This window comes from Anabas testudineus, chromosome 6, assembly GCF_900324465.2.
Source record: "Anabas testudineus chromosome 6, fAnaTes1.2, whole genome shotgun sequence".
NCBI lineage: Eukaryota > Metazoa > Chordata > Actinopteri > Anabantiformes > Anabantidae > Anabas > Anabas testudineus.
In genome coordinates this window covers 18,178,898-18,203,021 of record NC_046615.1, presented here as the reverse complement: position 1 = coordinate 18,203,021, position 24,124 = coordinate 18,178,898, and the positions used below count along the sequence as shown (strand labels likewise).

The 24,124-nt window shown below is 40.0% G+C and overlaps 2 protein-coding genes and 1 non-coding gene across 6 annotated transcripts in view; all 3 read right to left on the bottom strand.

The window, feature by feature from the left end:
* The window catches only part of LOC113166398 (transcriptional enhancer factor TEF-3), a 31,850-nt gene extending 21,954 nt beyond the window's left edge, over window positions 1-9,896 (bottom strand). For 2 of the 3 annotated variants that reach the window (XM_026366506.1, XM_026366507.1), the window contains exons 1-2: window positions 9,674-9,896; window positions 2,011-2,366 (exon numbers count right to left, since the gene is read on the bottom strand). In XM_026366506.1, the coding sequence (XP_026222291.1) occupies window positions 2,011-2,017 (7 nt within the window). In that variant the 5' untranslated portion in view covers window positions 2,018-2,366; window positions 9,674-9,896. Of the gene's footprint in view, window positions 1-2,010; window positions 2,367-9,673 lie in introns of those variants that run through there. The other variant, XM_026366508.1, reaches the window with a different exon arrangement.
* Window positions 2,683-2,771, bottom strand: trnay-gua. Its single transcript is given in 2 exon segments — window positions 2,683-2,718; window positions 2,735-2,771. It is a non-coding gene; the product is annotated as a tRNA-Tyr (tRNA).
* A 2,362-nt stretch (window positions 9,897-12,258) lies between the features above and the next one.
* Window positions 12,259-24,124, bottom strand: part of si:dkey-82f1.1 (DENN domain-containing protein 2A) — a 28,036-nt gene continuing 16,170 nt past the window's right edge. Inside the window, exons 4-20 of one of the 2 annotated variants that reach the window (XM_026366255.1) lie at window positions 22,485-22,612; window positions 20,862-20,974; window positions 20,552-20,749; window positions 20,273-20,366; window positions 19,934-19,984; window positions 19,615-19,802; window positions 19,336-19,445; window positions 18,567-18,636; window positions 18,196-18,273; window positions 17,315-17,455; window positions 17,048-17,196; window positions 14,936-15,113; window positions 14,789-14,830; window positions 14,512-14,617; window positions 13,518-13,805; window positions 13,250-13,336; window positions 12,259-13,141 (exon numbers count right to left, since the gene is read on the bottom strand). In XM_026366255.1, the coding sequence (XP_026222040.1) occupies window positions 13,110-13,141; window positions 13,250-13,336; window positions 13,518-13,805; window positions 14,512-14,617; window positions 14,789-14,830; window positions 14,936-15,113; window positions 17,048-17,196; window positions 17,315-17,455; window positions 18,196-18,273; window positions 18,567-18,636; window positions 19,336-19,445; window positions 19,615-19,802; window positions 19,934-19,984; window positions 20,273-20,366; window positions 20,552-20,749; window positions 20,862-20,974; window positions 22,485-22,612 (2,053 nt within the window). In that variant the 3' untranslated portion in view covers window positions 12,259-13,109. The remainder of the gene's footprint in view (window positions 13,142-13,249; window positions 13,337-13,517; window positions 13,806-14,511; window positions 14,618-14,788; window positions 14,831-14,935; window positions 15,114-17,047; window positions 17,197-17,314; window positions 17,456-18,195; window positions 18,274-18,566; window positions 18,637-19,335; window positions 19,446-19,614; window positions 19,803-19,933; window positions 19,985-20,272; window positions 20,367-20,551; window positions 20,750-20,861; window positions 20,975-22,484; window positions 22,613-24,124) is intronic. The other variant, XM_026366256.1, reaches the window with a different exon arrangement.

Below are 24,124 nucleotides of genomic sequence, written 5' to 3'. Positions count from 1 at the left end.
GGGCACCTTGGTGCCTTGCCAATCCCCAATGCTACCACCTTTACCCGTCCAGCCCCACAGAATGACCCATCTGCTCCTCTCTCCCTCTGTGCCCCCTCCAACTATTATTACAGGCTTTATAAGGGTTTAAGTGTTGATCAGAGGATGGCCATGACCTCAATAGGTGGCTAAGCTAGACTAGGCAGAGCTAACAGTTAAAGGAGCTGTCTGGCACAGTGACAAAACAAGGCGATGACAGAGGCTGTCAGATTGCACCACTACTTCCATGCACACTGTTTTCCACCAGCAAGATCCACTCTCAAAAAGACGAATAGTAGCACACATCACCAGGCCATCTGTCACCAAACATCTTTCAGCAAGATGTCTCACCTTTCAAACATCTGTTTGGCAAAGACATTACCCAAATATCTGCTAAGCAAAGACCTGCAGTACAAATTTTGCCTTTACGTTTCTCCATTATTAAATGCAAGAGGGTACAACAGAAAGTCTGTAGTCCAAAGGACAAGGTGATATCTGGTCAAGATACTGTGAATGTGGAAAGGTTTTAAAGGTTAAGTCTCACTTTTACTTTTTACTAAACCTGTTTGTGATCAGCATTTTGGAGCTAATATGGTAACAGGAATACAATCAAGTGTTTTCCACTATGACAGCCAGAGATATGATGGGGCAAGGTGTGATGGACAGCACGGTGTCTCTGATTGTACTATGTGAATAGTGATGAGGATGGGATGGTTACATTTATTTTCTACGCATTTTTAAATGTTATTAATTATAAAAGGCTGGACAGATTTGCTATTTTGCGTTACTTCTGAATTATTTTCATCTTTTGCCAAATATGAGTTTCTGATAGAAGCTGCACAGATATGCATGAGAGGGATATTGTTAGTTGGATATTAGTTGTTTGTGTGTAGAAGAATGAGTGATGAGAATGTGTGCGCCTGCTCCTGACACATCATGTCATCATACTGTATGTTACGGCACCAAGTGGAGCTCACAGCTGTGCAGGAAACAGGAGTGATCTGAAACATGAACATGAGGAGTGCTGGTGAACGGGTGTGTATGTGTGTGTGGGAGTATGTGAAACAAATTGTCTGACCACATTAAGTACAGTTTATAGTGGAAAGTATTTGGAAGCAAATATCTGTTCCTTTATGCTTCACAACACTGCAGATGTGGGTTTATCTTTGTATGTTCACATGTTTGCTTGTAACTTTGTGTCCTTCTAAAAGAAATATTTCAGCACAAATAAATAATAATATTTTAAGTTAAAGATTTAATGCACAGTATATGCAGTATGTATAAAAGCTTAAAATGCTCTTAGTACAGAGATCATAGAGCTTCTGGGTTCATTTGTTAACTAAGCACCATTGATGAAAGTTACAAGAGTTCCTGAGTCATGTCCCAAGTCCAAACCAACATATCTCAATAGCAAAGGTCTCACAAATTAAATACAATCTGAACAATTAAACACTGGTAATGCTTCACATCACGTCTACCAGGTTAATAAAGATCTGAGTTATTGCGTAAATGTAGTAAAGTGTGACTTAAAGCCTTTAGTAAATTCAGTGTTTGACTTGGATATCCACAGAGAGCTGAACACAAGCTACAAAAGAACTGTGTGACTTGGATCGTGCTTTATGGAGTTTTCAAATATAGTTGATGTTGATTCATGTGTTGTTTGGATAAAACATGTTTTGATGATGTGGTAGAAACAATAATAATAATATACTTTATTGATTCTTAATGAGAAATTAATGTTGGAAAGCTGCATATAATGGTGTGACAGTACGAGTACAGGGTTTCAGTGTTCTCCAAGAACACTTTGGACATGTGGTCATGAGATTCATGGATGACTGTTCTACCAGCTGTGTCAGTCACCCCATTGAATATTAATTAATCATTTATGGTTTAAAATGAAACTGGAACTCCCCTACTACAGCTAAAGATTATGGATCATTTCCTGATTTGCTTGAATTTAAGGTACAGAAATCACGATAAGGTTGGGCGTACCGTACATCTTGCCCTCGTCAGAGAGGATGATCTTCCTGCGGCCACAGGGAGGGTAGATGGCCAAGGCCTCTTGGAAGCTCTGCTCGATGTCGGGGCTCCACACACCCTCCGCATCATTCTCCAGGGGTTTGTCAAGTCCATCCCCTAGCTCCTCACTCCCACCCCTGGGGGAGGGAGCTGGCACCCACTCTGCAGACGTGGTGGGATAACAAAAAGAGGACCACAGAGCAGTGGGTGTAGGTCAGGGGTAGGGGGGTTGACAGCAGAAGGAGAAGAAGGAAGCCCGTCTGTGTGAAATCCGCAGGTGTGATGATGATGAAGATGATGATGAGGATTCTGGATGTGACAAGCCAGTCCTAGGAAACAAGACATGAATGTTAAAATGTATAGGACAGTATTAAATGTTAATAAAGTTTTAGAGGCTAACTCGTCTAACCAGTCAGAGGAGCTGTTTTCTGCTTATTTCTGGAACATTTTCATTTATTTTAATTTCATAACAATGATTAATGACATACTTTATTGGTCCCCTTGGGGAAATTGTGGTTGGACAGCTGCCAGACAGTACATATCAGCGCTACTACAGGGTGTCTTGTCCAAGGACACATTGACAAGCAGGAAGGAGGAACCGGGAATCGTTCATAAACGACTGCTCTACCACCAAAAAAACATGTCTCCTTCGAGCCGGATTTGAACCAGCGACCTAAGGATTTCAGCTGCGATGCCTCTACAGTCCTCCGCTCTACCAACTGAGCTATCGAAGGGACAATGCAGAAAAGACTACCTAAAGAGAGGAATCATGCTATTGTTAGTATGACTTTCTTTCCTTTGAAATGATTAATACACTTATGTCAAAACTAATCATGAAAATGTTCACCGCTTTAAACACAAACTTCCCAGACCTCTTGCTCACAACCATTGCAGACCATTCATTAGCAACCTAGCTGCTACAGCTGGGCATTTACATGAAGCTCATGGTGAACTACATAATCACACCAGGCTCATAGCTGCTAATCCTGAGTTGGAAAAAGCAACTCAAATCATTTATTAGATTAGCGCCAGCATGAAAATAAAAAGCAAAGTGGAACCTAGCATTGAGGGAAAGAGAGGTGCAGAATCAGCCTAAAGTCAACAAATGAGGACACACATTAAACTGGGATCACCATCCTCAGACACACATGCCAAGGAGGATCACACCAGGATATTAAGGCCAGAGGGCTTTTTAGATTGCCCATTTCTTTATCAGCCTGTACAGTAACTGACTTTGTTATTATTAAACTTATAGACCTTCAGCTAAGATTCTAACCAGTGTGTTTTGTGCGTTGTTTTGGGTGGGTGGGAGTATTACAATAACCAGCCGGCTAATTTAAAAGATTAACTTGACATTCCAGTGGTTGTTTGTGGCAGAAAAGCCGAGAGATCCATAGACAAGTGTTTTGAATTTAGGTAAAACATCTCGCAACAGATCCATATCCTGTTTTCTATGCACACCAATTTGTTTAGGATGTGCACAAAGTGCGTATAGAGACACATCTGCTCCACCTCTTCCTCTCAGCGGACGTGCAGGAGAAAAATGGAAATGGGCACAGTTGGCAAGACATGGTGAAGAAAGAACTCACAAACTCATGACTCAGTACAAACAGGCCTTTGTGTTTGTCACTGACGATTTTCCTGCCACCATGAGAGAGACGTCCATGTCCATTTAGGGCAACAAAAAGAAAAGCAGCAACCATTACGTCAGTTCTAATCCCAAAAATGATTGTGTGCGTGTTAATGCGAAGCCAGTGCAGTGGTCAGTTGAGAAGGACCCCAAGTGATCTAATGAGTGAGTTGTAAGGAGTGAGTAAGACTTTCTAGCCAGTCCCCCTCCCACCCCACTCTTCCTCTGAGCCCCCCGATGTTCCACAATGCTTCCTGTAAAGCGTCCGGCCAGCCTGTGGGCTATTCTCCCATCTATCTTCTCTCCCTCACACGTGTGTATACACAAAAAGACACATGGATAAGATGAAGTCATGCCCACACAAACAAAAGTCCAGTGTACTAACAGACACTTCATAGACCAGACATGATAAACACACATTCACATTTTCAAGTATTTCTCAAGTGAAAGAAGTACAAGAAGTCATTTATTTATTATTATTATTATTATTATTATTATTATTATTATTATTATTATTATTATTATTATTATTTTATTTTTTTTATTATATATGTGGGTCTGTGTTTTGAGGCACAATTTAGGGCTTTTTCTTTTTTGGGTAGGAAACATACTGGCTCCAACTTCTCACATGTGAAGATTTGCTGTTTTACATTATTCTAAATTAAATATTTTTACATTTTTAACTGTTGGTTAGAAGAAACAAGCAGTTTAAATATCTCATCTTGGATTCCAGGAAACTATGATGGACATTTTTTACAGTTTTATAAATTAACTACTTGATAGGTTAATAACCAAAACAGCTGACAGCCCAAAACTAAAAGATATTATTAATTGACACACAGATGACGTTGCTCATTTCATTTAAAGAATCTGCAGACATCATATGATATGTAACAGTCTAATCACAGAGCTCTTATGTGACCCTAAAAGAAAATCTGAACTGACACCACCCTAAAGTAGGTGTGACATTGCGCATTATCAACTAGTTAACAGGTCTACTCTTGTGAGGCTGTGAAGGCTTTAGTAACTCGGTGCTTTTACAGAGTATAAAATTATAAAAATAATCATTAAGCCTTGTAAAATTTCTAAGTAGAAAGTGAGACATGTCTGACACCATCAATGCCTTTACATCTAATGTATTCATCTACGCCTTCGTGGAAGTATTTTAAAATGTAATAAGAGAATCAAAACGAACAACTCAATCATTATTTCAAATTGTTGTTGTGTATTTTAGTCAAGAAAAACCATAAAACAGCAAAATACAATTTGTGACACCACAGTTAAATCTACTAATCTTCAGAGTCAACATTTTTCCCTTCAACAAAACTGACTTTTCTAAATTAAATCACACACATATGACCTCAAACTGTTGGTTCACAGTGCAATAAACATCGTTATTGATTATGAGCTGACCACATACTTGACAGTGAGCCAGCAGCTTCTCTAAAATCAACAGAAAAAACTTAATGCTATTAAATTAATCACAAAACTACTCAAATGTGATATTTCCACTATAGGTGAAGGTGATTTGAAACTTTTAGCTAAACTGTGACATTTGTGGAGGTCATAAAACATTAGTGTGCTGCTCTGAGCCACTGTTAAAGTGTCCAGGAGGTTAATTAAGATAAGCCTTGCTTTAAAACAACCCCTCTCCATCCCTCATCCCCCCAGCGCAGTCACTGATTCACCCTCAGCGAGGCCTCTCTTCCCTGGATCAGCTCAACGGGATAATCTCCCAGCTGGTGCCGCAATCAGGGGACCACATAACATCCTGACTGCCCCCTAGCCCTAAACACTAAAAAGTGATAAGAGGAGAAAACACACTTGAACAAAGAGGGGCCTATACATATAAACACACTTACTCAGACAATATAACTAATGTAATTCATCACATACACACACAGTATAGCAGCAAAAGAAGCCTGACCCACATACACACCAGAACAGAGGGAAACACCACAAGAACAGCACTGACATGAGCTTTTCACCTTTGCCCTGGACCACTGTGAGCCACGTGGGTGGGTAAATAGGTTACACAGGGTCCTGAACTCATTAGTCTGCGTCAGGGAGGGTGTGTTAGATTGTTTAGATACACTCGTGTGGCTCTGTGAACGTAATGTCTGTCGGTGCGTCCACGACTTCTCCAGTGCAATGTAAAATATATCAGTAATCATTAACAATTCCCAGATGATGTCCTAATGAGTTTGAGCTTCTGACTTTTTCTTTTCAGCATTTGTGTGTCAGGCTGCAGGGTTACAATTACATTTTTATTACCACCACAGAAAAGTGGAAGATGCCAATTCATAATTTCCTGTTTCCTCAAAGAGGTGCAGTTAACTTTGATTAAAAACTTTTTTCTTTATAAGTGACCTAACTGATTCTTTAAATAGTTGACACTTCATCTTGGTTAAGTATTTGTAACTGACTAATCAAGGTTAAATTGAAAGAACAGAAAATCAGTACAGATACACAATTTTTGTCTAAGATGTGGAGTGTATGTTTGAGCATGCGTTTGTGAATGTATTTGTGTGTAAACTCATGCTGTCCATACACAGTTTAGAATCAGACTATGCAATAAAAGCAGTGAGAGAACGGGTAGTTTTGTTGAGTTTTTACTAAGAACACACACAGAGACACATTAATAATGTACATAATGCCTTTTTCCTAAAGCCCAATGTGACATATGTTAATTCCAAAGGTCTGACACAACACAACAATTAACATGTAATAATAGATATGTTGAGCTACTATGCACACTTAAGAAAATACTACAGTTTTATATTAAAGCTACTCTGAGCCACTGGCAGAAGCAACAGTCTGCTAAGATTTTGCCATAGCAACTTTGAAATGTCCCTCAAAAGGCCAAAAACTGTTGGATGGAATGCTAAATAAAGAAAGATAGCATTAAAAACGCAGCCTCTATAAACTATACAATCTGAAATTTTGCCTTCATATAAAAACCACAGGCCTAATTCTCTATGATACGACATCCACAGAGGATACAATCTTGACCCTCTGTCCTCCCTGGATGTCGTTAGCTAAAACATTGGAGCCAAAGAGGACAGAGGGCCTATCAGATCATTTCCCAGATAATGCAGACAGAAAGATCCATCGGAGTGGCTGGAATCAGTGAACAACACAGTCATACACACTGCACAGAGCTGTGGGTGCACAGCGCTGCTGGTAGAAAAGATGGGGCGGAGGGGGGGTGCATAAAGTCTTTGTTCTACAAGGCTCATATCTGAGGCATTATTCCTTTCTCTCATTCGAGCGGAGGAGGTATGATCGCTATGTGGGATGTGCACAGCAAAAAAAAAAAAAAAAAAAAGACCTGTCTCAGGGCAGCACAACATAAACTTTGACTCCCAAACAAGGTTGAAACACACACATTCCTGCTCACTCGAACACCTTTTCATACTTTTCTCTTTTTTTTTTTTACCTCCGTTGTTACTTGCTCCACTTATTCGCCCACGCAAATGCATACACATCCACCTCTAGGCCCAGTCACAACCACCCACACACACACACACACACACACACACACACACACACACACACACCAACCGCCACACACGTTAGTGCAGCACAAGCAACACAACCTTAGAGTTCATGTTACAATATCATTCATCTGTCTGAGACAACAGTGAATCCTAAGCCTTGAAAACAAAAGGGACAAGGCCTGGAAAAAAAAAAAAAAACCCTAAACTCCTCTGGCTGTCAGACACCTCAGATGGAGCTTTGACAGGTGTGTTTTTAACCCCTCCACCTCCACCCCACCCGTCTCTCCACTCCTCACACTGTCACCCTGCTCCAATCCACCTGTTGCCTCTCTGGAAAACACTCCTGTCAGCTGTCCTGCGGGACATCACAGTGCACACACACATGCACACTCACACCGCAGCACGCCCTGTGTTAAGCTATCTCCAACCCCGATGCTGCCTTCTTAACTCCTCGTCTCCTCTATTGAAATACCCAACGAGTTAGTTATTAGACAGGTCAAATATAATGGAGGGTTAGGGGTTCAAACAACCATCAATAAATCCGTCTTCATAAAGATTCAGCTTTCATTTTTAGAGATTCAGCGCAGTGTGCTCATTGGTAGTTTGTGCAGCTGTTGAACTGTACTGTACTGTACTGTACCCAAAGGTGGTGATGTTTTTCTAGCCTAGCCCTCTGTGATTTTCAACCCAAAAACAAGCACAGTACGTCAGTGTGTGATGCACCTATTGTACATGACCTCAGACAAATGTTTCACCACGTTTTATGGAATGAAATACACACATATAAACACACAGGAGATGGTTTTCAGAAGATTAAATAAATAATAAACAGAACAATTAACATTAACAGAAACAAAAAGTATTAAAGTATGCAGGAAGGTTACGGCTTTAATATACAGTACATAACACCAGTGTTTAAAACTATAGTCAACCAGCTTGAAAGTACAATTATAATACAGCCTATTTGTATATTATATATACTGTATTTTCATTTTTTACTGCTTTACACTAAGAGTGCAATGTATAAGAGGGAAGTATTGAACTGTGTACTCAGCTACATTAACTGACAGCATTAGTAACTTTGCAGATTAAGATCAAAACAAACAACTACTTAGGTATGTGCATTAAATTAAACTATAAAATAGTTTACAGTTAAAATGAACTTTATCCAGCTACTATATTAAAAAACTGTCATCACCTTAACACACAGATACTATAATAATAGCAGATTTGCAATATTTTGCATAGGAAGAAGCGGTAATCTATGTACAATGCTCTGATTATATGTGGTAGTGAAGAGTGTCTTCTTGAGCTACTTACACTTAAGTATTTACATTTTCTTGCGTCCTCTATGTCGCCGTATTTCATATTTCAGAGGGAACTATATTTGAACTGCGCTACATTCATCTGACATTTGTGGTTATTATTCATTTTAAAGATTTTAAAAACATAAAATAAGTAAAAAAATTCAACTTAAATTCATATACAACTACAACAAAGACAATATACCTGCTTAGTGGGACATTGTAAATGTTAAGTACATTTTGATCGTACTTGCTGATGCTTGGGTAAAGTTTTCTGTGCTTACTTTTACATATATTGTTTTTTGTTATTACTCAGAGCATCAGCATGCTTCCTGCACCACCATAGGCACTAGCAACAAACACTCACAGGTCACTTTATTAGGTACCAGCACAGTCTATTACAATCAGATACAGCAGCTCTGCCATGAATTCCACTCTTACAACGTTATATATTCTCAGCTTTGGTTGAAATTGTCAATAGTCTACTTAAATGTAGAGTGGCAGAGCTGCTCCACTGGATTGCATTAGATTATACAGGTGTATCTGACAAAGTGGCCACGGAGTGCAGCAGCAGCAGCATTGACTTGTTCAATTGTGGTATTTATTTTACTTTAACTACATTTAAAATAATCTGAATACTTCTCCCATCACTGATGACATCAAGCGCCTTTAAAACAGGTGTTTTACTGATGTACCAGACTGTCCAGTGCTGCCTGTCACCGGCTGAAGCCTCCTCCACACACCGCTCACACTTGTTGACGCACGGACGAATTAAACCGGCGAGTTAATAAATACACAGCGGGAATGATCTCGGTGTCTCGGTGTAAAACTTTACCCAGACAGGCGCTAATGTTTGACTGCTCGGCTCTGACGGTGATTCTATCAAAGAAAAAGAGTGAGAGAGAGAAAAAGTTCCGGCTGGCGCACAGGAAGTCAGAGCGCGCACACACGCACACACGCACTCGGTCACTCCACCGCTGGAATTAAAGGGAAAAAATGCAGGAATTCGCGCGGAGACATGTGAGATATTTGAGGAATGTCCTCTGCAACAATGAGTGAGAATGAGTGAGAGAGAAAGCAGAGTCAGAGCCTCACTTCACATCTGCAACAGTCCACAAAGTCAAAGTTTCACCTCGGGCAGAAGTAGAAGTTAAAGGCGCAACAAGAGTCCAACAAATTCTAAAACCCTCGTAGGAACTTACCTGGTGAGACTGTGTCAGCGGTGTGACAGGCGGGCAGGTAGAGCAATATCTAGTTAGATTTAATAAAGAGTGACTCTCTGCATTTTTTTTTTCTTCCTTTGCTTGTTTTCTGCTGCCTCGTCTCCTTCCTGAAGCCGCTTGTTTGAAGCGAGAGGAGGGCAGGAATTTCAGGAATTAGCCGTGGTATGACATGAAGCCTGGAAAAAGCCTGAGAAAAAGACCAAGGGAGAGAAGGAGGGGAGGGGAGGGGAGGGGAAGGAGCGAGAGAGGGAGGGAGGGAGGGAGGGAGGGAGGCAGGTCTGACCGGTCAGCGCGTAATGACGCAGGGGTGGAGGGGTGGAGGAGGAGGACTCAGAAAAGGAAAGGAAAGGGTGGTGAGAGTTGGGGCAGTGCAAAGGAAATCTCATCAAGAATTAAAAAAATAAATACAAGCCTGGGGAAACTGTCAGAGCCTCCAGGAGGAAAGGGATAAACAAACAGTACAAGCATAATGAGAAACCACTCTACCTCTTTATTCTGCTGCTGTGAGTGGACACAGCAGTTTACAGTGTGTGATAATGTGATGCTGAGTGAAAGCCAGTTTAAAAAAAGACTTCATCAGAGTTTTCTTTATAAATAAGAATGTTTGTCTCACTTCACGTAATCTGCCCGAGCTGAGTTCAAGAGCGTATTTATTAAATGGGGACGATTTATTGGGCTGCCATGGTTTCACACCCCTCTCCTCTTTTATTTCTTAATTTCCCTTTTAAAAAGCATGTTGTTTGTTAACGCTGTGGTCCTGCTGTGTGAGATGGTCCCGTTGATTTTATGGCCCTGTGGTGAGTGTCGATAATGTGGTAACCCTAACTACTTCTTGATTCTTATTAAAATTCATATTCAGACTGAAGCTTTGTTGTGTCACAATGAACAACGAGTGGTTCCACTTTCTTTTTTTTTTATCACTTTACCCCAACAGATAAAGCTTTAATATTAAATATGTTAGACGTGGGCAATGCCACAATCATAACTTATGTCATTTCAAGGCTTCATTACTAAATAATGTGTTTTAATATGAATGTGTTCGTCCCCTGCACCACATGACATTAAATATGTTAGCATATAATTTAATTGCTTTCTGTGGCCTTTTTAAGTAGCCTCTTGTCTGGTGTTGTAGCAGATGAGGAGAAACTATAACTTATTTTTAAGCAAATTGGAAATTGTTGAAGCAGAGTGCACCTGTTAACGTGTCACTTCTCAGTTCCACTTTCTTCTATAATCTGCTTGTATTCTCACATAAGCAGGCAAAAGGAGTGACCCTGCTGGACTTAGACATGTTGTGCAAGTTGCTGCAGGACTGGAGGCCTTATTGTCTGAGATGTGATTCTGAACTTTGGACTCTATGAGGCGGCATGTGCAGGTCCACATGAACTGGGTACTAGAGTCCTCTAGTGGGTGTTATGAGGATTACTAGTGCTGGTTACTTAGCTGGTTTCTTGGCAAGACTAACTTCAAACACTGACAGGTTTCTTTTTTCTACTGGGAATGCGTCCTGGAACTTTACTATATGACCCGTCTAATAATATGACCAACTAATAAAAGGTTTGCAGCTATGTGACACCACATGACCAAATTTAGCTCACTAAACCTTGTTTATGCCATCGTGCTGTCCGTGTGCTCAGCTGGAGGTTTTGTCTTTGCTATGCCATTACCTTTGTTAACGAGTGGTTTAATCACACTTTAAGTTAATTTTTAGTGACTTGAAGATGTTGGTTTCATTAATAGTTCATTTTTATCTGAAACCCCTTGGTTAGTCACAAAACAAAATACAAAGTACATCACACATACTCACCACGCCAATATTTTGAGCATGGTATTATACAAAGCATGTATTCAGCTCTTGTGCATGACACGTGCTTTTCAATCACCCTTTTACAGAGCTGTGGAGAGTTTTATTTTCATGGTTTAGCTTTTGCAGTAGTACTAACTACACATACATGTGTAGTTCGAACATAAATGCTTTGACTATAACAATTTAACTTTGTGGCGACCCACTTGGTTGGTGCCATTTTAAAAGTGACAATGTTATAGTTGTAATTCTTTTGTAAGTGAAACAAAGTCTGAGAAAAAGACCAGAGAGACAAAGTGGGTTTCCTCGTATGCTGCTATCCTCCTACCAGAGGGAACAGGATGCAGGTACAGTGCCACCTGCAGTTAGAAGTGCTTTGCTCCATGAACACATAAAACGAACTTACTTCAGTAATATCTTCTGGGCTTGCAGGCTACAATATTTATAAAAACTGTAATATAAAACACACTGTTCAGATGTTATCGTGTTGCATTATCTGAAGTATAGAATCCAGGATTAAATCAGGGTCACTCAGTGTTGATAGCTAACCAACCTTGTGAGCAAACATTACTACCTGACATTACTGAATTAAATAGTTTCATGTTTGAATCTTCTCTACGTGTGTGCGCGTTACAAGTGTTACAATCTTAAAACAAGAAGTAAAATTAGTGTTGTTCAATGATAACGAAGATCAGAGACAAGAAACTGTAAGAATGTACAATACTTGTGAAAACACAGAGAGCCACATGTCTAATTTAAATCATTTATTGATAAAGTTTTATTGTAATCTCAACCAATGCTTTTTGAAACACATTGATAGTGATTATCCCAAGATCCACATCATGCATCAACATTAAATGTGTCCTCATCCGGCACTAAGTGATGGATGTGTTCACATCTCCTTCTCACCTTCATATTAGAAGTCTTCCTTTTGGTGCTCCTTCCTTTTCACATAAAAAGTTATTTATAAGAGTGGTACATAGAGTATACCAACAACCCAAAGTGGTCTACAAACAGTCTGGACTAGACTCTGTTAAATAAAGCCTATTACAAACTACAAGAGATTTATTTGCACTGATTTGGAAATTTAAAAAAAAGAGAGAGAGTAAGTTGGTCTAAAGAGAATATAAATTAACTTAAAAGCCTCCTGTTGTCGAAGAAGTTGTACTATTTCTTTTATAAAAGCTTCTATAGAAAATACTTGGAATGTATAAGAAAGCTTTGTACAAAACTGTATCTTCAGTGACGCTCCTCCTTACACGTACAGGTGAAGTCACTGTGCTGTGGTAAACAGTAATACTCCGGAAGTACTGACTGTATATGTAGAACATGGAAACCTTAGGAAGACATTGTTTCTTCGTGCTGGAAAGGAGGTTCGGTCCAAGCTGAGTAAACCCTTCACCACTGGAATGACTGGCTAATGAAGCTGGGGGCTGAACTGCAACTTTCCCCAAATTTACTCTTGTTAACAAACAATGAGTAAAGTTCATTTTTGAGCGTCTTCCTTTGATCTGGCCGACAGACATATCTCCATCGCTGCATTCTCCATGTCCACAGAGAGTGACTTCATATGCTTTTCTTTTTTTTACCACACACCTCTTTGTGAAGACATCATTTCTTGGAGAGGAATTTCATCTTGTTTCCTGAAGAAGCAGCACATTAAATCACATTAAAAAGAGCACACACTGAAGCGGTTTTTAAAGTCACTTAACTTGCTGATTGATTGAGCCAAGACATACAATAAATCTCACCTAGGCCCTTGAGGAACTTGTTGACTCCTCGTTGTTCACTCCCAGGCAGCGAGTCCAGATACTCTTGTGCTCTCACCTCAAACAGACCTGTTAAAAAAAAATAACACATTTCAAATCAAAGGCTTCATTTATGCGACAAGTAGCTAGTAGTTAAAAAACGTTTTTAAGAATTTCAAACAAATCAAATGTGTCACATTTAGTTTTCTCATATGCAAATGCATTTATAAGCTGTACTGCAACACTATTACGGGAAATCAAATCTCATTACCTCTGAGGCCCTGCCTACGCAGTTCCCTCTCCTGAATGAAACCAGTGAACATCTGAGTCTCCATAAAAACCTCCAGAAACCTTTTTAAGCTCTTGGATGTGACCGCTTTGCGAAAGGCCTCACGCTGAAAGGATGAGGACGAGGAAGATGAGGAGTTGGGCAAAGTAGGGGACGAGACAGACTCATCCTCCCTGTCTGCTCCGCCCATGAAGAGGGAATAGTGACCGACCATCTCCACGAAGAAACGCACAAAGGCCTCGGACACCACCGCGCTGAGGGAGCTAGAGTCTGGGAGAAGGAGGTATGGGATAGGAACCAGGAAAAAAGAACCTTAATAAGGGTACCAAGAGTAATGAAACAAAAAATTGTACACAGCAAAATAGATGTTGCAGTGACCTCTAATGGTTAAAATATTTATTTTTATTTCTGTTGTTCTTGCGGCCACACTATGCAGTAATGTGTCTGTGCTGCATTATGGCTACTGCTACTTTAATTTTAGTGTGTGACAACAAAAGCCACATTTCAACTATGCATTTAATCACTCCTAACACTGTGTACTGTGACAGCGGGGGGTCAACCAGTTATTAAGTCCAAGAGTTCACATACTTTTTCCACTATTACTATGAGGTTTTTATGGTTGTTCACAATAAAGACATGAAAGATCAGATGTTTTAGTTATTTTAGGGACATTAAATTTATTAATACTTAATACTGAATTAGATGAAGATCACATCACATTTTATGACCAATTAATGCAGAAAACCATAAAATTCCCAAAGGTTCACATGCTCTTTATTGCCACTGTATATAAAGATCTGAATTTTGCTTTAAGATCTGGAAAAATAATAAAAATTGTAATTTAAACACAAAGGTTTGATTGAGTTAGTGTATGTAAAAGCAAATGTATTTTGCTGAATACAACTAGCAGGTTAGGAATGTTTTGGGATGGTGGAAAGGTTAAGTTATAATGAAAGCTATAGAATAATTGTATCACCATTGGGCAGATCTCCTTTCTCACAGGCTAGATCTCTTCTTTTATCTAGCACATGCTCGAGAGCCGCCTGGAGCTTGTGAGGAAGAATGGAGTCCTCATCATCCAGCTGTGGAGGAGAAAATACAGATGTCAATGTAGTCAACATACTGTGGTAAATTAAAGTTTTTGCTGTATTTACTGTGCGAAATATCTGGTAGAGCCACTACAAAAATAATAGAGGTAAAGGATGAGTCCACAAACTATAGACAGTGTATGAGTGATTTCTGTGTTGGTGTACCTGACGTAAGAAGCGGCTGTTGCCAAGGTCAACCACCAGAACCTGAAAGCAGAGCAGAGGGAGAGAGCTGTAATTACCTGGATCAGCTGTTCAGCGGAGAAGAACTCCAGAGTCAGTATATCACAAAGAAAAGAAATCTAGTCTTACTTCTTCAATGGGCAGCTCCTTTAATCGAGGAAGAGAGCTAGAGAGGAGGCCAACTATAAAGGGAGTGGGGGTGCAGACGATATCCAACATGGAGGGAGGGAGCACAGGGATGTATGTATGCTGCCAGGTGAAGGGGTAAAGTAGAGCCACTACTGCATGACAACACTGAGACAATGTGCTGCAGAAAAAAAGAAAACAAAAGGTTAATGCTCATTAAACAATAGGAATTAACTTGTATTATTCTGGCTGAAATAATCTTCTTTAAAGGAAGATAATAAAAAAAAACAAAAAACAATCCCTCTAATATTTAAAGAGTCAAGATACAAGTCTAATCTCTACCACATGATGGGGCTAAAGTACTCTTTCAAGAAAAACTCTCCCTCCACCAGCGTATTAATTTGGAACTACAGTTTAAAAGTTAAAGTTTATTTCTGTTGCCCCAACAAACTTTCAGTTACCCTGAGAGGAATGTTCAAAAGCATCTTTTAAGGGAGTGTGATGTAATCCTTAAAAAAAAAAACACACTACACAGCAGCAGCAAACGCAATCACCCCACACTGTAAACTTCCCACCATAGCATCTGCTTGCAGTTAATTTGTTATAAAAATTGATTGACGAGGCCAAGTTTCCACTCCATGGAGAAGAATGTGCTACAGCTCATGATGAGATTTAGAGAGAAGTGCTTCTAATTCTGCCTTTTAAACAACAGAAAAACATAAGATATACACTGCCTGCTAAAAAAAAAAAGTTACCACCTTGATTTAACTTAGCAAATAGGTAAGAGTCTCCCACTGGATAATTAATGCATGGATGATTTTTTTTTTAACAACAAGTTATTTAACGCTAACTGAAGCATTGAGTAGCTTTTCATTTCTTAAATAACCATGTCTAAAACACATTCTGTGGTCGTGGAAAAGATGTTAATCAGTTTCAGAAGAGTCAAATTATTGGCATGAATCATGCAAAGAAAACATCTAAGGAGACTGATGAAACTACTAAAAATGGGTTAAGAACTGTCCAATGGAAGAAGGTCAAGTGGTCTGATGAGTCCAGATTTACCCTGTTCCAAAGTGATGGGTGCATCAGGATAAGAAGAGAGGAGGGTGAAGTGATGCACCCATCATGTCTAGTGCCTACTGTACAAGCCTGTGGGGGCAGTGCTATGATCTGGGGTTGCTGCAGTTGGTCAGGTTTAGGTTCAGCAGCATTATGTGTTGAAAGAATGAGGTCAGCTGACTACCTGGCTCAAATTGTGAAAGAGTGGTTCAGGATGTATGACATTTCATTTTCATACAAGGATTGGCCACCACAGAGTCCAGACCTTAACTCCATAGAGAATCTTTGGGATGTGCTGGTGCAAACTTAAGGCCACTCTGAACGGGAATAAATGTAGAGACATTGCAGAAGCTTATCGAAATGATGCCACAATGAATACGTGTTGTAATCAAAGCTAAAAGGGGACCAACAAAATATTAAATTGTGTGACTGTTTTTTGGACACACAGTGTACAAAAAATTTGCAAATTATAACAGAGAACCACATATTATATTGCATTTGTACTGCTTTAAATCCTCAAGGTATTTCCTTTACTAAGCCATGTTACAATAACTGTGTCCGCTGAGCCCACGAGTTGTTCCAGTTGTACTTGTTAAATAAACCTTTTGACCCTTGCAACAGTGACAATAGCTTAAGAATTAAAGGATTTAACACAACTGTGTGGGTATGATGATGTAATTTTGCACGTGTGTTAGCTCTGGAGTCACGCTCTCAAGCCTAACTCCCTCTATTTGGCATCCATGACAGTTTTCCAAAGAAGAAGTGATTGTTCCCCAGGCGACTATATAACACAACAGCATTCCTTCCCCTCACACTTGGTTGGGATCTTCTTTTCTGTAGAATGCTTGTCAACTTGATGGCCCCATGTCATATCCTTCAAACTCTGTACTCGTCATAACTCTTTCTTCCCTAATCTCATCGTAGCAGATTGATTACATAAATTAATTAAAACACTGCAGTGACTCCACCCACACTTTGCAAAGACTCAATGTGTGATCTTTGGGTTTGAAAGAGGACTAATCATCATGCTCTGTAACAATATGTTGCTGAGCCAACCTGAGTCTATCAGCAGTGAAGATGACCCTGCGTTCTAGCAGTAGAGAGGCAAACACTCGCAGAAGGAGACGCAGGCTCAAAGAGGAGAAGAGACATTCAAAGTCCACGTGTTCCAGACGGGAATCTGATGGCCTACACAATTCTATCACCTATAGGAAAGACAGAGATAGAAAGAGAAAAGGACATCAACCAAAAAGAAAAAGACTATCGCATAATAATGCAAACACTGTGCACATACACATAAAGACATTAATATGAGCATTTCACCTCTGTCCCAGCGCCAGGTAGGAAGTTCTTGACAGTGATGGTTCGTCCTGGAGCAGGGAAGGGAGCTTCCATGATGCCTCTCATAAAAGGCTGCACCAACGCAGGAGAGATGGCCCTCCTCTTTTCCACTTCATCCAGGATCTGGGAAAGACAAAGAAGAGGCTCTGTAATTTGAACACTGGCAATCATGAATACAGTATTTGTACAGGTATACTGTAAATATGCTATGTGTGTTTGAAGCATCAGATGTTTTTAACCCGGAATGGAGAGCTCCAGCTCAAATGTTGTATTTTTGATAGGTTCTGTGAGCCCATGATTTTTACCCCTCTACACACATACCACACACATCTGTATAGTCATAAACTTTTTGTGAAGATGATCTGACACAGATGAAACATATTCAAAATATCATAAGAACTGAGGACTTCCAATGCAGAGTCAGTTATCAATCTACTTGTCACCTTATAACAGCAGATGCCATTTATTTATCCTTGTATGTCCATGTCTGTATCCTCACAAACACAACTGTAGTAATAGTGCATGTGCACTGCACAGACATTTACGTTCACAGTACAACATGCAAACAGTATAAATCTGAGACTCATTACAGGGAACCTTTTCCACTGCAGTAACCACATCAGCTGCAGTTCACATGTGTCTTGGTTCTGGAGCCAGGACTGCAAGGTTCTGTGGGAAAGTAGAGGGTGGATGGGGCTCTGTGTCCCCTTTTGTGTGGGTGGGGTTGCACGTAAGTGTGTGTGTAACACATGCAATGTTGTGTGATGTAGTTGAATTTGATGCTGATTGAAGACATGCATATACAGTACATAACATTTGTGTATTTGTGTCAATGTTATGTGTTTTTACGTCACTGTGTGTACCTTGGAGAAAAGGTCAAAGCAGCCGAGGCGACTGACGATGCAATAGACCTCAGGGAGCCTCCGACCTTTACCACTGGGCTGTGAACAACCAGGACAAAAAAGATGGACAGTTTCAAAACAGTGGTGTATTACAAGGCTGTTCACCCAAATACCACACCCTTATATCAGTGGAGCAAAACTCTTTTTTTGTTAAGAGACTTTTGAAGGTAGACAAATGTAAAACAGTCTCAATCATTTATCAACAAAATTCAACAGCACTTATAGTATAATACAAAAAAGGAAAAAGAGCAACCAAAATTGGAAAAGTAAACATGAAGTAAAATCAAATTAGAAGACTAGTGACCAAGAGCAGAAGCATTGTCAGAGCATACCAAAAGTCGTCGACAGTAGCCAAACCGCCTGCTTCCATCTTCACCGGTGAGGACAAATGAAAATGTCTCACTGAGAATATAAAAGAAAAAAGTTCATTCAGACATGCTGGAAACTATTTAGAGTTATAAACATCAAACATTTCTGTTTCTGTGGAAACAGAAAACTCTTGACTGGACTTTCGCAAACAAAAGCTTGACTTTGTACTTGACAGTGACGACCTGCAGGACATGCTTAGTCTGCAAATGGCTATGTAAACCTTCCTAAGCTCTACCTGACAGGTAATAATTCAGCAGTAATACCCTTCTGATAGGTAAGCGTGTCAGTCCCATCAATGACTCAAGCTGCAGGTGTGTATATGGTAGCCCGTCACCCATTAAACATTTGCCTCCAGCTAATTATTAACCACCAACATCAAGACACACATCATTCCTTCTCTGAACAATGCACATGTTGAGAGGATAAGCTAGGAGGCATTGGGTGATTTTAAACAGCATACGAGTAAACCGGGTGTAAGGTGCTAAATCCACCATCTTTCCCTGTAATCATTTGTCTTTGTCAACGCCTTAGCATTAAACAAAGAATAGTCATCTTTACAAGCTTCGAGGTCATTTCCATTTTGGGCTTGCAGCTTCTTCACTAACAAGTGGTTATTAGCAACAGCTGAGTTATTACAGCTCTCTAGGGAAATTCCAGTGTGCCTGTTGGGTTTCACTTTTTTTTTTTAAAGGTTCTTCAAAGTGCTGTGGCAGCCGACACACTCTGACTGACCTGGGGAAGTTTTCAACAGGCGCCCAGTCTTTGGCGTCAGGGAAACAGAACTGGGGGATGACCTTAAGCTGGTCCTCAGCCTCCCGCATGAACTTAAAGCTCCTCTCAAGCTGCGTGACAAAAGACAGAACACATAAAGACTTATTTATTTAACAATGCATCATTACAATTTACATCTTAGATCATTATGTTTAACTCGTAAGGTAAATTATCAAGTTAGTTTTTTAAGAACAAAAAACGTCTATATAGCGTAAATTGGTGTCTTTTTTCTTCTTTTACCTTGAGAGGAAACTGCTGCGTGACTTCTGGAAGGTATGGCACGCCAGCCTTGGTCTTGTGAAGTGCAACAACTATGAAATACTCAAAGAGTTTCCTTTCCTGTAACTCCATCAGATCCCTTTCCAAGGTGCGGTATCGTCCTGTCTGCCTCAGCATGGATTGGACTAATTCGAGCCGCTGACTGTGAGCTGGGGGATAAAGAAACACAATATAGAGACACATAATGCAAAGAGGCCACAATATATGACCATATATAGTTCTTGTTTGTTTGTTTGCTTAGCATGTTGCTACTGGATGCGTGTTTTCTTTCTGTTCTCACCTTTTAGTTTCTCCTCAGTGTCACTTTCCGACTCACTGTTTTCATCTGTTACTAGATTAAAGGCAATGAAAAAGCAAATCAGTGCAAGGCGACTGCAAATAACAATCAAAGGAAACTCATTCATCCACCACCCTGTTCTCGTACTTGGATCAGTTTCAATTTATCCCAAAAAATATATAAAATTAAAAATATTGAATATACACTGAACAAAGAAGCAGGGAACCAGGAGTTACATGGAGACGTTCTCTCCCGCTAAACTCAGAGTTGATGGAAAGCAGTAGGAGTGCACAAATAAATAATGGTCTGTTCAGTGACCTGTTGTCATTGTGGAATTCTCACCCCTTCCTGAGTTAGACTCAGTAGACTGGGAAACCTTCTTCATGCGTTTTTTCCCTCTCCGTGCCTCGAAGATGCCATTGATTTTCAGCACCATCTGGAGGAGGAAAAGGGAAAGAAAGTCAAAAAATATGTGCAAGTTAAGTTTTTCACTACGTCACTCATAACCAAGAGTAAAGAGTAGCAAAAGTGGACAATCTCTGAACCTCTCTGAGCAGCATGCTGGATCACAAATCAGAGACAGAGCAGAAGATTTGTAAGAGGCCTTTAGCACTCCTATACCTTTGGGATTTTTCTCCGTCTACGATTGTATGGGTCTCCAGAGAGACAGGGCGTGTCATCAGGGCTGCTGGGTGTGGAGGGAGGGCTGATTCGGGAGGGAGAGGAGATGCCGGTGTCCCTGGTGGTCTTGCGTAGCTCCAGAAGCTTGAAGCTTCGCCGTTCTGAGTTTTGTCTGAAGAAGCCAGGCTTAGAAGAAAGCTGGTGGGAGTAAATGGAGTACAGCAGACATATTAGAAGATGGTCTTAATGAGTAGAACTGATTACATTAAATCAAGTTTGTTTTTATAGTGATATATTGGTGAAAAGGTACCTTAGTTGGTGTGTCGGGGTAAGGCGATGCAGAAGCAGGTGAAACGCATTTGCTTCCCAGACAACTTCTCTCTGGCTCTATGTCTTCATAGGGGTTCTCCTTGGAAGGAGGATCTTCACAAGGAAAAATACATTCTTTTCAAAACTAAGAAATCATCATCAACCGCATTACACAACAGTCTCACACACTTCTTTTGCACTTTGGAAAGAGCAGATAAAGTATTATTTCCATATCATTCATGTTTGTTTTGCCAGATGATTCCTACTCCAGATGTGAGGCGGCAGCGTGCTTATCTAACTCATATTTTACTGCGATAAGATGCTTGCACAGCTAAAGTGAAATGTAACCCTAGCCACTGGCCCACGCCTGCAGATAAAGAGTGAAGTAGTTTTAATTTTCCAAAACTTGTGCGTCTTTCTCTCTTGGTCTCTGTCTCTGTGTGTCTTTCCTCTTCTCTTTCAATCCATCCACCAGATGTGACCCGAAGAAGTAGGAGGATAAAGAGGGACGTTCAGTTCCCTACTCCGTGAGGAAAACAAGGGATCAGCATACTGTTTTTCATACTGCTGACTGATGAGAACGTCACAATAATCACTACACTGTGCTTATGTGTGCTGTTAGCTTTGCATGTTTGTCTGTGCACAAGTTAGTTATTGTTAACAATCATAGTGTGCATCTCAATACGTATTGTAGCTGTCAATACACTGCAGCTGTCACTGTATTGGTGACAGCTGCATCCCTTTCAGTCTGAACACCATCAACACTATCAAGACTGTGGATTGGGTTGATGAGAACTTGGCCTGCATGTGTAGGTTCATGATAGAACCAGGAGGACATCACACCCATCCATTACTGTCTACACTATCTCTATTGCTGTCTCCCTCCCTGCTTTTTGAGCAACTGCAGCATGGTGAGTCTGAGTTACTTTACCCATGGGACACTGCTGTGTGTCTGGTGAATAGTGTTTGAGTTTTTAAAATAACAATAATATTGTATGAAAGAAGGAAACTATAAAAGGATTTAAAATAAGCTCAAATATAATTAAACTTAATTTGATTGTTTCCAGCAAGCAGCACTCATTATCCACCAGTCTTAGGGATGAAAAGTGAAAAGACACACTGAAACCATTGCCAGTATTGTACCATGGCTCTGAGCTATTCATATGCCCCCTGCTGCACGGTCTATTGCAGTAGCCGACCTCAGCTACAGTACGACCTCCCACAACACCACTATTGTACAGTGTACAATTAACTCTAGGTGGGGTTGGCATAACAGTGCAGACAATAAGGTAGGAATGCAGGTCAGGTTTCCACATATATTTTTAATAAAAGTGGAGCAGCATGGCCCAATTAGAATGAAAACAGAAAAAAACAAAGAGTAAAGACACTCTGGCCTCCACATCAACTCTGTTAGTGAACTCACTGATCTGACAAAGGAAACTTTAGGGGTCACACAATGTATTATAAATATAAAAAATATAAAAAGACAACTTATGGTGCAGTACTTACCTTTCTAATTATTTAATAGCCAACAAAGAGCCAACACGCTGACACCACAAACCAAACTGACCATCATCCGAGTTGAAATTCTACTTGGTTAGGGAAAGCTTTATGTCTTGTTTACCTATTATATCCTCGTAGACATTCTCCTCTGATAAAGTGCGTGTTAGGCCAAATCTGGACTGAGCGTACCAGTCCACCCCGCAGCTTTCTGTAGATGACTGGAGCAAATCCTCAAATTCATATGACTTCCTGAGGAATAAAGCAGCACAAAGATTTAGGAGAGTGGCACGCCAAATAAAAAAGAAGAGGAAAAGGGATTTTAGACTGATATCCCTGAGTGAATGTGTGTTCAAGTTGATGCTTTAAAATGCTTGATACTGTACGCAAAGCACCAAAACGAATGTTACCATTTACTAGTTCCCACATCTGAATGACCACATCTGTATTTCATTTCTGACACTGATTAAAACCCAGTAGAATAAAGTACACACGAGCACCCACAACTGCATGCATCCCCACATGCATATAAGTATGTACATACATACTAAACTAATGTAATACAGTGCAAAAGCACGCCTATAAATCCTACTGTTATGGAGCTAATCATTTTCTTCTCCACAGGTTTGGAACATAGATTGAATTATGATTAAACATTTTTTCTCCACCCCTATTTTACACAACCCAATTTCACACAGTAAAACAACACAACCACCCATTACACCCTTTTGTCTTATTTGAGCTTTTTTAACTATAACATTAACTTTCCTGGGAACTGCATATAAAAATAGGTATGGTACATGCTGTGTAACATACATGCTATGGTAAGTACATCATAACCATGTCAAATATTTTCCATTGTTCCTGCTATAAAAAGTTGAGCAATGTAAATAACCATGAAGTTGAATTAACAGTTTGTCAGTCTCTGACAAACGCTTTAACAAATACATAACACTGCAACAATCCGGTTTGATTCATTGCAGAGATGTTGCATGGCGTTGGATGAAGCTACATACACTGTACCTAATAAACTGGCAACTGTGTGCCAGTTTCGTTCACACACAGTAAAATGCACATCGCAATACATACAAACATTCAGCCTGCCCAAACCAAGGGCTTGACACGGCACACTGGAGAGAAGTGAGGTCTCCACATATGGTATGGAATGTAACAGATCTGAGCCAAGCTCCAAACAAGAGTTCAGACCACTGGAGAAATTGAACAATAGATGTACTTCAATACTGCAGAGTTCACATTTTTAGTTTTCCCTGCAGAGCTGTTTGTTTGATTGTAACCATCTGATTTTGAAAAACTACTTGAAAGTCTTGAAATTTCCAGCATGTTAATTGCTTGTGACAGAATAAGAGTTTCAGATTCTGTATCACATTTTAGAAATTCAAGCTCTGCAAAATGAATGCCTGACAACTCATCTGACAGCACAGTCATTTTTACCGTCAAGGATAAAATTCTGGAAAAAGTACTGGGCTTCTGTGACATGACTCATAGCACTCTGCTCTCTCCTTCCACTTTTGCAAGGGTACATTAGTTGAGTTGATATGTACATTCCTCAGATCCAACCACTGAGCTCATTCTGTAGAATACTTAGAAAAAGGGTGATGTCACGACGGTCTGATTTACAACAGATGTGGGAAATGTTCACCTCTGTGTTTGGTTGTTGGTGGTGGGGGAAGTTTAGAGAGTAGAGTGACTATGATTTGTTAACTGTAATTTCAGGAGAATTCTCTACAGACAGTTTGTTTTCTG